This window comes from Zootoca vivipara, chromosome 16 (assembly GCF_965207765.1).
Source record: "Zootoca vivipara chromosome 16, rZooViv2.hap1.1, whole genome shotgun sequence".
NCBI lineage: Eukaryota > Metazoa > Chordata > Lepidosauria > Squamata > Lacertidae > Zootoca > Zootoca vivipara.
The window spans coordinates 3,174,274-3,190,303 of record NC_142599.1 but is presented as its reverse complement, the minus strand read 5'-3'; the positions used below and the strand labels follow the sequence as shown (position 1 = coordinate 3,190,303).

At 46.8% G+C, this 16,030-nt stretch overlaps 1 protein-coding gene across 23 annotated transcripts in view; it reads right to left on the bottom strand.

Annotated features, from left to right (window-relative positions):
* Positions 1–16,030, bottom strand: part of NCOR2 (nuclear receptor corepressor 2) — a 361,690-nt gene that overhangs the window by 242,708 nt on the left and 102,952 nt on the right. For all 23 annotated transcript variants that reach the window (XM_060269894.2, XM_060269902.2, XM_060269904.2 and 20 more), the window contains exon 3: positions 3,395–3,522. In XM_060269894.2, the coding sequence (XP_060125877.2) occupies positions 3,395–3,522 (128 nt within the window). The remainder of the gene's footprint in view (positions 1–3,394; positions 3,523–16,030) is intronic.

Genomic DNA, 16,030 nt, shown 5'->3' with positions numbered 1-16,030 from the left:
TAGCAGAAACTCTAAGCACATGATAAATAATAATGGGGAAAGAGGGCAGCCCTGCCTTGTTCCTCTTTGTATCTGGATTTCCTCTGTTAATTCTCCATTTATAATCAATTTGGCTCTCTGTTTATTATAAATTGCTCCTATACCTTTTACAAATTTTTCTCCAAAACCCAATTTTTCTATACCTTTTTTCATAAATATCCATAGGACTTTATCAAATGCTTTTTCTGCATCCAATAATAAAAGGGCCGCTTTCTTATTTATTTTCACACTTAGATACTCCAAAATATCTATGATATTCCTCATATTGTTATACATTGATCTCTTTGGTAGGAACCCCGTTTGGCAGGACACGCATTTCGGGGTTTGACGTGTTTGTAATCCAAAACGTATGCAAACCAAGACGTATGCAAACCAAGGTACCACTGTACAGTATATGTATTTGAATAATAACATTATATAGCTATATACTAAACAAGCATATATGGAATTGAAGTTGTTTGCATGTATCTACCGTACTTTTATTTTCATTTTCTTCTTTATTCACTTTTTATTTCTATTTAATTTTGTTTAATTAAAATATTCTCAATTTAAAAATTAAAGAAAAAAATAGAAAGTTGACATATACCAGATTGTTATTCCATCTAGTTCTGTATTGTCAACACTGGCTGACAATAATTCTCCAAGGTTTCTAGCAGGGAATCTTTTCTAAATCTACCTGGAGATGTTGAAGAATGAACCTGGGATCTGCATCTCCTCTCACTGAGCAACGGCCCTTCCTCCTAGGAGGAGCCTGATCTGAAGGCCAAAGAACACGCAAGCAGATGTGGAACCTGACAAATCGGGGAGGGAGCAGGCAGGTGGCAAGACAGCACAGGTTCTGGAATATAAAAATAACTCAAAATACGCCCCAAATCTGTCTGTTACATGGGCAATGACTCAGGTCTGACCTCAGGAAGAAGAAGCAGGATATCCGCTTGGCATGCACATGTGACGTCATGTTGGGCTTGTGGGGACAACAGTCTTCTACTACTCTGCAGCCTGAAGTGGTCCACCAGCAGATAGACTGGGAGAGCCTTTCCAATTTGAGTCTCCTCAAATCGGAAGGGAACCCAAGGGCAGAGTTTTCTTCTAAGCAACCTGCCGATGGTGGGCAAGGCCAGAGGCAGAATTCGGCTGAGCAAAACATGTGACTTTTAACTTGGGACATTGGGTTAGTTTTGGCTCATGCCCATCTCTATCACGGTTGCTCACCCGTGCCATGGCACCAGCTGCTGTTCATGTGGCACATGGGGCTCATCTCTGGAGCTGCTAAGTAGCCCATCAGCTATCAATCAAAAAGCTCCTCTCACTCTGTCACTCAGTTGCTTGCTTGCCTTTCCAGAAGCAGAAGCATTTCAGCCAAAAGGAGAAGCTGAAGGAGTAAGAAGCAAAGGCCGCTGTCGCGCTGGTGATGAGGAGAAGACCAAGGACTGTGAGGAAGCTGCTTTGAAAATCAGCAGTGTCTTACGTGAACGAACAGGCAGGCGAGGGAATGAAAATAAAACAAAACCGGGGCTCCAGCAGATTTCCAGTAAGAGTCATTTCTGGAGGGAGGTCATTGTGGTGACACCTTCCCAAGTACTCTGGTCAAGCACTCAACTAAGATGCCACAGAAAGGGAAAGAAAAACTAACACTCAGGGCCTCAGGCAGCAGATGGGCAGCGAGTCAGTAATCATCTCCCCCCCCTCCCCACCATCCATTCCTCTCCAAATGTTCTCCCACCTCAACCTCCTCCAACCTACTGCTCCCATCAAACATTGTAGGGCTGCCACTCCCACCAGCCCCAGCCAGCATGGGCAATTGTCACAGCTGATGGGAGTTGTATGCCCCAGAAAACATCGGGGGGGGCAGCAGGCTGGGCAAGCTTGTTCTATTTCAGGGGTGGGGAACCTTTCTCAGCTGGAGGTCCACATTCCTTTCTCAGCAGCCTTCTGAGGACCACATGACAGCGGTGGCTGGGGCCAAAGACAAGCAGAGGAGCGGATGTGTTTTACCTTTCTACAGCAGGCTCGTTCCTACTGGCACCCCTCTCTATCCTCCATCCAGGCACGCAAGCCAGGTGGAACACACACAAGGAGGGTTCAAATGCATGGCTGAGGGTCCGACAGAGGGTCCAGGGCGGCCATATTCAGACCCTAGCCCTGACGTCTCCCACCCCTGTTCTACCTAACGCCAAGTGGTAGCGGACCGGCTGCAAACCAGCCTGACACAGATAGCCCTGGTCCATGCGAGGCTTGGCCTCCTGCCCATAGCTGCCAAGTTTTCCCTTTTCTCGCGAGGAAGCCTATTCAGCATAATGGAATATCCCTTAAAAAAAGGGATAACTTGGCAGCTATGCTCCTGCCCTCAGCAGTTTTTCCTCTCCCCCCCCCCCCAGACACAGCAGCAGTCTGTGCTTGCTGTTTGCTTGAATCCTCTCCTCCAAATTCACAGGCCTCCCTTGTGCTTGCCGCTCCTCCCCACCCACCCCCCTGCCAACCCACAAGAGCCAGCTGCCGCAGCTGGAAGCCAAGCAATCGTAACCTGGGAAGCCAGCCAAAGCTCTTACACAGATGCATCTTGCTTGAATCTGCCGGGGGGGGGGGGGGGGCTCAGCTGCATGGACGGCTGCTCTTCCCCCCTCCTCTGGCGAAGGGAGGGTGAGGGGGAAAGGAGGGAACTGCTTCTGGTGCCAGAGAAAGCCCAAGGAATTCGCTGTGGCTAGCCCTCACCAGCACTGCAGCCCCCAGCCACCAATGAATCCAAGAAACACAAAGGGGGGGGAGCGTGGGGGTGTGGAAAAGGGCCTCAAGAGGTCACCTAAGTCCACAACTGCTGCACCAAAGAAGGATTAATTAGGCTTGAGCCGCTCTTGACATATGTTTATGCAGGTCTATATTTAAAAACTTCCACTGGTGGAGAAAGGAAGGAACTTCACAGCCTCCCTTTGGCAACCACTTCCCAGAAATGCTGTAAAAAAAAATTCAGGCTATCATAGACCACAAAGCTGGGAAAGGACACAATCAAATGATCTCACCAGGTATATCCCATACTTGAAAGCATCCCTTGCCAACACTCATACGATTCTCCAGAAACCTCCAAAATGAGGAAATGCTGCTTCCTGAGCTGGTTCCCATGTTCCACGTACCCTTCAAGGTATTGGGTGTTTATTTTTCTCCATTTTGGGTTTGTTCATTTTTGGTCCGTTTCGTCCCACTTCTGCATTAACCCTTGGATGGTGGTGGTTGTTTAAACACGAAAAATTGTATTTCAAGATGTTTGCAACCTTTCCCTACAGACCCACTTATATTGGTGCACCAATACACTATACACCAATAGCACTACACACGCAACCGCTCTTTGCATTTCCCTTACCTTTCATTCCCTGGCTGGAACTCCGATAGTAAGGACGGCCTCCTCCGCTGTGGCTGCAAGATAGACCCAGGGGGAAGGTGAGAAGGGTAGTCCCTGGAATGGTGCTGATACTCCAAGAGTCCCACATCCTGAGCAAAAGGGGAGAAAAGAGACAGGATTTGCAGAGGCTTTCACATAGGTTCCACCTGCCTATTACACACTCTCAATCTTACCCACAATAGGACTGTGTGCCCTCCACACTAAAAGCACATCCTCAAAAGATTCTGTAGCAAGGAAATATGCATTTTGTGACCCGCATACACTATGCAAGCTTACATCCAACAATTTCTATGATTTATTCTGCTTGGGGTATTTTGCATCATACTGCTGAGGATAACCTTGTCAGAAAGCCTGGAGGGCTGCTGCCAGTCAGTGCAGACAATATTGAGCTAGTTGGACCATTGTAAAAGAAGAAGCAAAGTCTCAAATTGGTATTTATTTATTCTTTTAAAAAAAGTCTTAATAGTCCGAGATACAGTGCCTTGATAGCAGAACCTGCATCTTGTGCCCCTGAGAAAGGTTGTCAACAATCAAAATGGCCAGACATTTTATTGTTCTATAATTTTTATTTATTTATTTATTATTCGTGCCCCACCCATCTGGCTGGGTTTCCCTAGCCACTGTGGGTGGCTTCCAACAGAAAAATAAAATGCAATAATCTATTAAACATTAAAAGCCTCCCTAAACAGGGCTGTCTTTAGATGTCTTCTAAAAATCTGGTACAGTAGTTGTTTTTCTCTTTGACCTCTGATGGGAGGGCGTTCCACAGGGCAGGCGCCACTACCGAGAAGGCCCTCTGCCTGGTTCCCTATAACTTGGCTTCTCTCAACAAGGGAACCGCAAGAAGGCCCTCGGCGCTGGACCTCAGTGTCCGGGCACAATAATGGGGGTGGAGATACTCCTTCAGGTATACTGGACTGAGACCGTTTAGGGATTTAAAGGTCAGCACCAACACTTTTGAGTTGTGCTCGGAAACGTACTAGGAGCCAATGTAGGTCTTTCAAGACCGGTGTTATGTGGTCTCGGCGGCCGCTCCCAGTCACCAGTCTAGCTGCTGCATTCTGGATTAGTTGTAGTTTCTGGGTCACGTAGAGCGCATTGCAGTAGTCCAAGCGAGAGATAACCAGAGCATGCACCACTCTGGCGAGACAGTCTGCGGGCAGGTAGGGTTTCAGCCTGCGTACCAGATGGAGCTAATGGACAGCTGCCCTGGACACAGAATTGACCTGCGCCTCCATGGACAGCTGTGAGTCCAAAATGACTCCCAGGCTGCGCACCTGGTCCTTCAGGGGCACAGTTACCCCATTCGGGACCAGGGAGTCCTCCACACCTGCCTGCCTCCTGTCCCCCACAAACAGTACTTCTGTCTTGTCAGGATTCAACCTCAATCTGTTAGCTGCCATCCATCCTCCAACCGCCTCCAGGCATTCACACTGGACCTTCACCGCCTTCACTGGTTCTGATTTGAAAGAGAGGTAGAGCTAGGTATCATCCACATACTGATGAACACCCAGCCCAAACCTCCTGATGATCTCTCCCAGCGGCTGCATGTAGATGTTAAAAAGCATGGGGGAGAGGACAGAGCCCTGAGGCACCCCACAAGTGAGCGCCCAGGGGTCCGAACACTCATCCCCCACCATCACTTTCTGAGCACGGCCCAGGAGGAAGGAGCGGAACCACTGTATGACAGTGCCCCCAGCTCCCAACCCCTCTAGATGGTCCAGAAGGATGTTATGGTTGATGGTGTCAAAAGCCGCTGAGAGATCCAGCAGAACTAGGAAACAACTCTCACCTTTGTCCCTAGCCCGCCGGAGATCATCAACCAGTGCGACCAAGGCAAGGCCAAACTTGCCAGTTGTTCCTTTTATCTCTTGACTAGTGTCTTCAGCCCGTTAAATAAACGGGCGCTAGAATGCATGCCGGCTCCTCGATCCGGTGCTCCGCGCAGCGCTGATCAGCGCCGACAGCGGCAGGCCGCCAGATCAAGGAAGCGGCCTGCCGGGTCGGCACCCAGCAGCGCTGCACGAAGCACCGGGGGACTGGCGGCGGGGACGGCAGGCAGGCGCTTGCTCTATTGCCTGCCTGCATTCCCCACTGCCTGTCACACGAAGATCGGCAGGCGCCGCTTGCCGGGGTTTGTCAACCCCGGCAAACAGCGCCCGCCGATCTTCGGCTGTCCCCTGATGCGCTACGGCTCGGGGAAGCAGGCAGGGAGACGCAACAGCCCGCAGCTTCCCGGGCTGTTGCGTCTCCCTGCCTGCTTCCCCAAACTAAAGCGCGCGGGGGACAGAGCCGAATTGCGGCGCGGGAGGGGGGGCTTTTCGCCGTTTGCCTTCCCCGAGCTAAGGGGGAGGCAAACGGCAAAAAGCCCCCGCCACGCCGCAATTCGGCTCCGGGACTGGCTTGGCGGTGGCGGGAAGAAGGGGAGGAATTCCTCCCCTTCTTCCCGCCGCCGCCAAGCCAGTCCCCGAGCCGAAGTGCGGCGCGGCGGGTGCTTTTTACCGTTTGCCTCCCCCTTCACTCCGGGAAGTCAAACAGCGAAAAGCCCCCACCGCGCCGCACTTCGGCTTGGGGACTGGCTTGGCGGCGGTGGGAAAAAGAGGAGGAATTCCTCCTCTTCTTCCCGCCGCCGCCAAGCCAAAGCCGGCTTCCCTCGGCGCCCGCTGCCGCTTCGGCCGAGGAAGCGCCGTCCCATGCCGGAGGTGCGCGGCAAGGCTGCCGGGGGGAGCGCTTCTTTCCCCCGCTGCCTCGCCGCGCACCTCCAGCATGAGACTGGGCTTCGGAACGGCGGTTGGCGGAGCGGCGGTTGGCCGTTGTCCCTCCGTCCAATCCCTGTGTCTCTGGGGTACATGCGCAGTACCCCAGGGACACACGGGACAACTGGACGCAGGGACAACTTGGACATTATTATATAGGATTCCCTACTTTAGCATTCCAATCCCCTATAATGAGAAGAACATCCTTCTTTGGTGTCATATCTAGAAGGTGTTGTAAGTCTTCATAGAATTGGTTAATTTCAGTTTCTTCAGCACCGGTAGTTGGTGCATAAACTTGGATTACTGTGATGTTAAAAGGTCTGCCTTTGATTCGTATAGAGATCATTCTGTCATTTTTGAGATTGCATCCCAGTACAGCTTTTGCCACTCTTTTGTTGACTATGAGGGCCACTCCATTTCTTTTACGGGATTCTTGCCCACAGTAGTAGATATGATGGACATCCAAACTGAATCCACCCATTTCCGTCCATTTTAGTTCACTGATGCCCAGGGTGTCAATATTTATTCTTGCCATCTCATTTTTGACCACATCCAGCTTACCAAGGTTCATGGTTCTTACATTCCAGGTTCCTATGCAATATTTTTCTTTACAGCATTGGACTTTCCTTTCGCCTCCAGGCATACCCGCAACTCAGCGACCTTTCGGCTTTGGCCCAGCCACTTTATCACCAGCCTCTGAATCTACTTATATTTGTCCCCCGCTCTTCCTCAGTAGCATGTTGGACACCTTCCGATCTGAGGGGTCATAACTTTTATATGCCTGTTGTCTTTGTCCATGGAGTTTTCTTGGCAGGGATACTGGAGTGGCTTGCCAGTTCCTTCTCCAGGTGGATCACGTTTAGTCAAAACTCTCCACTATGACCTGTCCATCTTGGGTGGCCCTGCATGGCACAGCCCATAGCTTCTCTTGAGTTATTCAAGCCCCTTCGCCACGACAAGGCAGTGATCGATGAAGGATCACTGCCTTCTTACATGTGCCCTTAAGGCAGGATTTATGAGCACAGAGACAATGAGGAGGTTTTTTCATTTCCTCCCTCCTTGCAGAGAAACATTTCGTCAGTTTGGGAGAGTCAAAATGGTTTTAGGACTATCTTCCTGTACTGTTTCAGACATGTGGTTTATATATTTATGTTTGTGTTTGCCTTGTACATTTAATTTATATATTTGAGACCTTAAATTCTTATAACACACCCACACAACAACCCTGTGAGGTAGGGCCAAGCCAAGAGATCAGGACCAATCCAAGGGCACTCAAGTGAGCTTCACAGTTGAGTAGGGATTTGAACCTTGGTCTCCCAGGTTCTACTCCAGGGTCAACAACTGGATCTGCTTCACAACTCGAAAGGGTTCCATGGGGGATGCATCAAGGAGTTTCCTGATGGGAAATCACTTGAAAAAGCTCTGACCTGAGCCATTTGCCATTATCTCAAGGATGTCTCTTCAAACACTCTCAGAAGGGGAATATTTTGTTTCAGGGAGGGCAGGATGGAGGTGCTATTTTATTAAAAGGCACATCCATCTCATTCCTAGACCCCTTCAAAAAGGAGAGGGCTCCCAGAGCCGCAGTTTAATTAACCGAAAAGCTCTCTGCTACACCTATTGAACACCTTGATACCTCAGCTGCGCTCCTGCGCTCTCCCCCGGCCCAAAGCACAGTAAGTTTGGCAACCCCTGATTTAGAACCCAGGCCAAAGCCACATGATACCAAGAAGAGTTTCATTAAAAAAGACCTGGCAGCCATAACGGAGTCACAGCACAAAAATCCACAAGGAAGGTAAGTCAGTATTTTAGCTGGACCAAAGAGGAATTTCAAAATCTCTCTTAAAAATCCCTTAAAAGAACCTGAAAGGGAGGGGGGTAACTCCCATGTTGGGGATTTGGGGCCAGCTCTTCTTAAAAATATTACACACACACACACACACACACATTGTGGAACCAATATTCATCATACACAAACCTGTTTATAGGTCTGAAAGGTAAAGGACCCCTGGACTACCCTCTATCACATCATTTTAAATCAGCCTTTGCCAACTAATGCCCTACAGGACGTCAGACTGGAGTCTCTCCCAGTCCTACCTGGAGATGCTGGGAACTGAACCCTGGACTTCCTGCAAGCAAAGCAGATCCTCTACCACCAAGCTATGACCTTCCTTATTTCAGTGGAACTACTCTGCTTATTACTTAGCTGAATGCAAGCCAAGGTCTCAGAGCAGGGTTCATATTAGGCAGGGGGTTGGATGGCCATCTGTCATGGATGCTTTAGTTAAGATTCCTGCATTGCTGGGGGTTGGCTCCCTTCCAACTCCGAATCTTTCTTTCTTTCTTTCTTTCTTTCTTTCTTTCTTTCTTTCTTTCTTTCTTTCTGTTATAAGAATTTTAAGGTCATATATAAAAAAATTAAATGTTCATAACTGTATATATAAACCACATGTCTGAAACCCCACAGATTAGGTCCTGAACAAATTGACCTCAAATATTTCTCTGCAAGGTCAAAGTGGAAACCTCCCCGCTGTCTCTTTCCTCACAAATCCTGTCTTAAGGACACATTCAAGATATGAACAGGGTGTGAGCCTGTGACCTGTGACCTAGATTCAGGAATTAAGTACAGTCATACCTTGGTTTAAGTACAGTGGTACCTTGACTTATGGATGCTTCGACTTACGAAGGTCTCGACTTATGAAGTTGACAACCCCGGACGTTTTTTCTCCCGCACGGTCCGCACATGTGCAGAAGCGCAAAATTGCGCTTCGCGCATGCGCAAAACGGGCGCTTCGACATCCGAAAACCTCGCGGAACGGATTGTCTTCGTAAGTCGAGGTACCACTGTATGGTTCGGTTTGAGTACTTTCAGTTTAAGTACTCCGCGGACTGTCTGGAACGGATTAATCCATTTTCCATTACTTTCAATGGGAAAGTTCACTTCAGGTTAAGTACGCTTCAGGTTGAGTACTCCGCGGACCCCTCTGGAACGGATTAATCCACTTTCCATTACTTTCAATGGGAAAGTTTGCTTCAGGTTAAGTACGCTTCAGTTTAAGTACTCCGCGGAATGTCTGGAACGGATTAATCCATTTTCCATTACTTTCAATGGGAAAGTTCGCTTCAGGTTAAGTACAGACTTCCGGAACCAATTGTGTACTTAAACTGAGGTACCACTGTAGTTATAATAACAAAAGAGTGGCCAAAACCCAGATAATGCAATCAGGTAACTTGCCACACATGAGATAAACAACACACTCAGATTTCTGTTGTAGACCGCCTTTTCTGTGATGTAGGTATGATGTATCTGGGGGGTGGTCTTGGACTCCAGGACGGGCAATTTAAAATGTCTATATAAGGGCTTGCACGCATGGCTCTGGGTCCTCCTCCTCTCTCCTGTATGTAGGGGAGCACCCTGTTGCAACAATTAATAAAGATCAGGCTTACTAGCTGCTTTGCTTCTCAATATTCTCTGGTTGGTCTCTGTTGTTTTCTCCTACCGAAAGAGAACCTACAAAAGGACTCTATATGGGCTCTTGGGTACCCCATAAGGGAAAAGGAGCAGGTGTTTTTTTTACTAATATCTCTTTATTTCTTTATTTCTTTTGCAAGCAGCCCCCCAAAAAGTGCTGTCAAAAAGAAATAAAAATATAAAGTATGAGGCAATAGCAATGGTACAGATGAAGCCCTCTGGGATGTGCATTAAAGATTTCACCTTTTGTAAGAAGTGCAAACGGAACATCTATCAAGCAGATGGAAAGAGCAGACAAAAGACAAGCGTTATTAGCCACAAACCACAGCCTGAGTCTAGGTTATCAGATGCATACACTTTATGCATGGACAGCAAAAATCTTTCTTTTCTTGGTCATGGTGAGCTCCTGCTCTAAACATGAGCTGTGCGCACTTGCCCACCAGACATTCAGAACTGCTCCACTTCATAGCAGCCTGCAACCAAAAGGCATCTAATAGAAACCATTCTGTAGTTTTCTAAGTTTACAGTCCTGGGGTGGAATTCTATGCGGCGCCATTTAAAAAAATGTGGTTAGAAAAGTGACAGGGAAATGCACTGCAAGTTGTGGGATGAACAGACAGTTAGCAAAAAAAGATGTGCAAGCACTTTGCAAGTGAATCAGGATGAATGCTCATAGTAGTATAAACCTCTCTGCAAATATATATATATATATATATATATATATATATATATATATATATATGAATAAAAGCTCAATAAAAACTGGACACGGTCTAATCTCCAAGTAAACTTTCTGCAAGCAAATCAGGTCATCTGGAGGGGTACTTATGGTAATACACACAAGCACCATGTTTTGAATTAAGGCAAGAACAAAGACCTTTTGGCCCTACAGACACAAACTGTAACTGATGTAAAATTAAAAAAAATTCCTTCAGTAGCACCTTAAAGGATGGACTTCCATTTCATGCGGCTCAATGTGGTGCCTTCCATAGTTCTGGTTACAGGTAGGTAGCCGTGTTGGTCTGGATCGAAGTAAAATTTAAAAAAAATTCCTTCAGTAGCACCTTAATTTTTTTTTTTTTTACTTCGATCCAGACCAACACGGCTACCTACCTGTAACTGTAACTGATGTGGTTGCCACTTAGAATAGCCCCCCTCAACTTTGACCCCTCTGTTTGGACTAGGAAGACCATCTGCCTCAGCCAGCATGGCCAATGTGTTCAGGACGATGGAAGCCCATCAACATCTAGAGGGCCACAGGCTCCAATACCAGGGGAGAGCCCTGTTCTCAGACACACTGAATGATCTTGTGGAAACCTTTCAAAGTGCACTCCACTTCTCTGCCCACATCTAAACAAGTCATGCCACCTGAAAACAATTCCTCAGGTTGCTTATACAAGACCCCAAGCTTCCCTTGCCACACCTCTTCATGGGAACTTAGGAAGCTGCCTTATCCTGACTCCACGTAGCTCAGGGTATCAAGCAGTGGTCTCTCCCAATCCTATCCAAACCTTCTGCACACAAAGCAGATGCTCTGCAGCATTTCCAAGAGCAATGAGCAAGTGCAGCTGGGAGAAGCCACCATCTTTCATCCACTTTTGGCAGGGAAGCGTTCTATGAATGGAAGGCTGGGGATTAAAATAACTAATTTTCCTGGCATCCCAAGAAGGAGAAATCTTTAAAATACTTTTTTTTTGTCTCCCCCGCCCTTCCAACAAGTAACTGTAAAATATATACAGTATTATTACTTGACAGCCCCAAAAGCTCAGCTTTGATATTTCCTGACATTTCTGCCATCATGGGAAGCTCCCAGCTGGAACCGAACCCCCAGTGTGCCAGCTGGGCTTTTCTTTTCCTTGTTGCTTATCCTAACACCATCACAATAAAATCTTGTTTGTAACTGAGCAGAGGTCCATACTGAGTCCAGCCGAAAGGAGGAGACGTCTTTGCAGATGACATGGTGATATCTGTAGAACAGGGGTGTCCAACTTCCAAGAGACTGCGATCTACTCACAGAGTTAAAAACTGGGAGTGATCTACCCCCCTTTTTTGGGGGGGGGGGTTTCATGTAAAAGTTGTTGAGCTTCTTTAGGGAAGAGGAAAGCAACATTGAACTTTTTTTAGGGAGGAAAGCCCCGTTTTTGGTGATTCAGGTCATTTTAGGGGTGCAGGGCAAAGATGTTGAGCTTTTTTAGGGGAGCCAAAGTTTTTTGGCTTCTTTGGGGGGTGCCACTGATCTACCGGTGATCTACCACAGACGTCCAGTGATCTACTGGTAGATCACGATCTACCTGTTTGACCTGCCTGCAGAACCAAATAGAGTCAATTCTGAAAGTATTACAAGAGATAAACAAATTTGGCAAAGTAGGTCTTAAGATTAATAAAGATAAAACCAAACTCTTGGTTAAAAATATGAATGATGAGAGTAAAAATAAATTACAAGGTGTGTCTGGATTAAAGATTGAAAGGAAGGCTAGGTATTTAGGTGTAAATAATATAAATCTGTATGAAGATAATGATTTAAAATTATTTATTTATATATAAATAAAAATTAAGCCGTATTTTGACTAACTAACTAAAGAAATAAATAAATAAAACACATGCTGCAGGGAGAGGGATTGTAAACAGTAAGGTCAGAAGAAAAGGGACAGAGAAAAGCACAAATGGTGATAATTACATTTTTAACAGTGACCATTCATGAATATGCCATGCTAATAACACAACCAGTACTGGTAAGCCATTAGCGTACGTAATGTGATGAAAATCCATTGTGCTGATTCAATCCGCAAGGGATAGCATTTGAACCTCTTGATTAATTATCATTCAGCAGTTTGCAAGTCTCTCTTTGAAGCTCCTCTCTGCTACTTGGCCACCGTAAGGTCAGTTGCTCAGCGCCCTGAGAAGCTGGAATGTTCCCCAACTTGTTTTTCAATATTGCCATTTCTGATACCAATTTTGTATTCAATCATTGTCTTGCACTGAGACTGGCCTGTTTCCCCTACGTAGAATAAAGAAGGTCACTGTCAGCACTTTCAGAAAATGAGCAGGTAAATGAACCTCTGGTGATGTAGATGGCATTATGAGGTCCCATAAAAGCACTGCCATGACATGGGGAACAAAGTTGGCATCTGGATCTGCTAACGTGAGCTGCTGTTGGGGATGGGGAGAAGGACTGTATCCAAGCAAACACAGGCCCCTGTAAGAGAGAAGCATCATTGTCTAGGATGGGCTGTAGTTAACGGAGGATACCTTTCCATGGCTTTAGTGGCTGTGGTTGTAAATCACTTTGAATCATTTCTGTGAGTAAAATGACCAATAAATATTAATAATAAAAATGACAAGAACTGGGAGCTGTAAGTGACAACAGGTCCCTTTTTATTCACGTTAATAAATAATTAAAAAATGAATAAGGGGCAAAACTACCATATTTTTCTGTGTATTAGACGAGGTTTTTTGACTAAAACATCCTGTCAAAAAACTGGGGTCATCCAATACATGAGTAGTGGCATTTGGGTGGGGGGGGGGAGAGAAGCAGCACACCTGCCAGCCAGCCGGTTGTCAGGAGCACAACTTCCCCTATGCTGCAGCGAGTGGAGAACGATCTAGGGCATGCATCCCCAAACTTTGGCCCTCCAGATGTTTTGGACTACAATTCCCCTCTTCCCCAACCACTGGTCCTGTTAGCTAGGGATCATGGGAGTTGTAGGCCAAAACATCTGGAGGGCCGAAGTTTGGGGATGCCTGATCTAGGGAGTGTTTCCTACCCGTAGCTGCGTGGGGGAAGAAGCTCAACAACTTTGGGCCATCTCCCCTCATTTTCTTAAAACTGAGTCCCAAAAATGGGGGGGGGGGGGTCCTTATACATGGGGGCACCTTATAGACGGAAAAGTACAGTATTTACACAAATTTAGCACGGGTCTCTTAGTGATAGGGGGGCCAACCAATAAGTAGCACCCACACCAAACCTCCACAGCAAACTTGCATAACTCATCTTTCCCCTGACTTTGTGGCTAACATTAAAATCTCAACTGACTCACTTCCCTCTCCCAACCATTTCTGCTTACCCCTACTCATTGAAAACCTGCACACACACGCATGCACGCACACACACACACACACACACACACACACACACACACACAGAGAGAGAGAGAGAGAATAAAAATAGGGGGGGCAGGAAGTACCATAATGCCCTTCAAGCACTATTTTCTTCAGGGAGAGATACCGTAAGTCTACTGTTGAAGGAAGCCACATGGATTCCTGCCTGGGCAGTAAAAACAGGAGACTGAGCAAGATCAAGACTCATGGTTTTTTTGGTTTAAAAAACAACAACAAAGGTAAAGCAGAAATTAAAAGAAGAAATTAAGGAAAGCCCCAACTCTCTGAGTTCTGCCAAGACCAACTTCCCAAAAAGTAACTGCCATCTTTAGAATAAAACCACAGCAACTGCAACAACATAGATGTAAACTTGTCAGCCATAACTTCCTTTGTGCCTCACATAGTTATTAGTTGCAGCATTGCACTTGTTTCCTGCCTTCATTTCAAGGAGTTCAGGGGCAGCCTAGGAGTCTCGCATCCACAACTCAGGCAGGTCTCCAGCCTGCTTCACTTCAACAATGTTAAATGGACTATTCCAGGGGCCAGCAAACTTTTTCAGCAGGGGTCCGGTCCACTGTCCCTCAGACCTTGTGGGGGGCCGGACTATATTTTTTGGGGGGGGGAATTTGAAGGAATTCCTATGCCCCATAAATAACTCAGAGATGCATTTTAAATAAGAGGACACATTCTACTCATGTAAAAACATGCTGATTCCCGGGCCGTCCGCAGGCCGGATTTAGAAGGCAATTGGGCTGCATCTGGCCCCCAGACTTTAGTTTGGGGACCCCTGGACTATTCAGACCAGCCAACCTGTTGCCCTCCACATTTCAGGCTACAACGCCCATCTTTCCTAAATACTGGTAAAGCTGGCTGAGAACGACGAGAGTTGTTGTCCAAAGTATCTGGAACAAAACAGGTTGGAAAACGCTGGTTCGGGTCACAGCACACAGGGCAGGTCCCCATTGTGAACCCTTAAGCTTCAGGCTTGTTCTGTGCAACAGCCAGGCCTTTGTGGTAGTCAAACTGGGTTCTTCTGTCTCATCAGAACAGACTAAGAGCTTGCTGGATCAGGCCAATGCCCCATTTAGTCTAGCTTCCTGTTCGGACAGTGGCCAGCCAGGTGCATTGGTGGGAAGCCTACAAAGAGGACCTGAGAACAGCACCTTCCCCACTGGTGATTCCCAGCATCTGTAATCCAGAGGCATATTGCCTTTGACAGTGAAGGAAGAACAGTGTGGCTCATAACCATCAACAACATGATCCTCCAAGAATTTGTCACTCTAATCCTCTTTGAAAGCCATCCAGGTTGGCAGCCATCTTGCGGGAACAACTCCCCTAGTTTAACTATGAGTTGTGTGAAGCAGTACTTCCTTTTGTCTGTCCTGAGTCTTCCAACATTCAGCTTCCTTGGATGTCCCCAAGTTTTAGGGCTATGAGAGAAAGCGAAATGCTTTCCTCCACCACTTTCTCCAGGCCATGCATGATTATAGACAGGTGGTGAACACACCAAGCTTCCCCTTAATTGTTGTATTCTCCTACGGTCATCATGACAAGCCACATTTGCATCCAGCCTTTCCTCCAAAACATGCAAGAGCTGTATGGTTGGGGAAGTCCCTTCTGAAAGGAGCTTGGTCCCTACATTACATTCTTTCAAGCAGTCTTTGCCAAACTAGCACTCTCCATGAGTTTGGACTTTGACTCGCACCAGTGTCACCAGCATGGCTGTGCTAGCTAGGGCTGATGGGAATTGTAGTTCAAAACAACTGGAAGGTGCCAGGTTTGAGTAGGCTGTCTTAAAGACTTGTTTTTTCAGTGCTGCCTTTCCCAAAAAGTAAAGCTGGCTCATGTGATCAGAGCTGATTTCTCACCATTACGTATACCAGTCTGAAATGCCTATGCATCTTTCTTTCATTTATACTACTTTGTGAGAACATGGTCCTAAAAGGCTGACTGTGAATGCTTAAACAAATGTAGGCAACTCTCTCATTTCAATCTCATGATATCACTGTGAGGTGCAGGACCGCTCAGTAACCTTCACAACCAGGCAGGGATTTTAACTTGGGTCTCCCTGGTCTAAGAGCTGCATTTCATGTGCTACAGCCACAGGTCAGCACAATACATTTAAGGGAACTTGTGAAAGGACTCAAGTATTCCCAAGGGTATGACATCTTGAAATTTATCAACGGAGCACAATGGCTCCAGCACTAATGTATGGAGACCTCTAAGATAGCAGCACTGTTATTTCAAAACAGAAGGGCCCGTTGGGGCAAG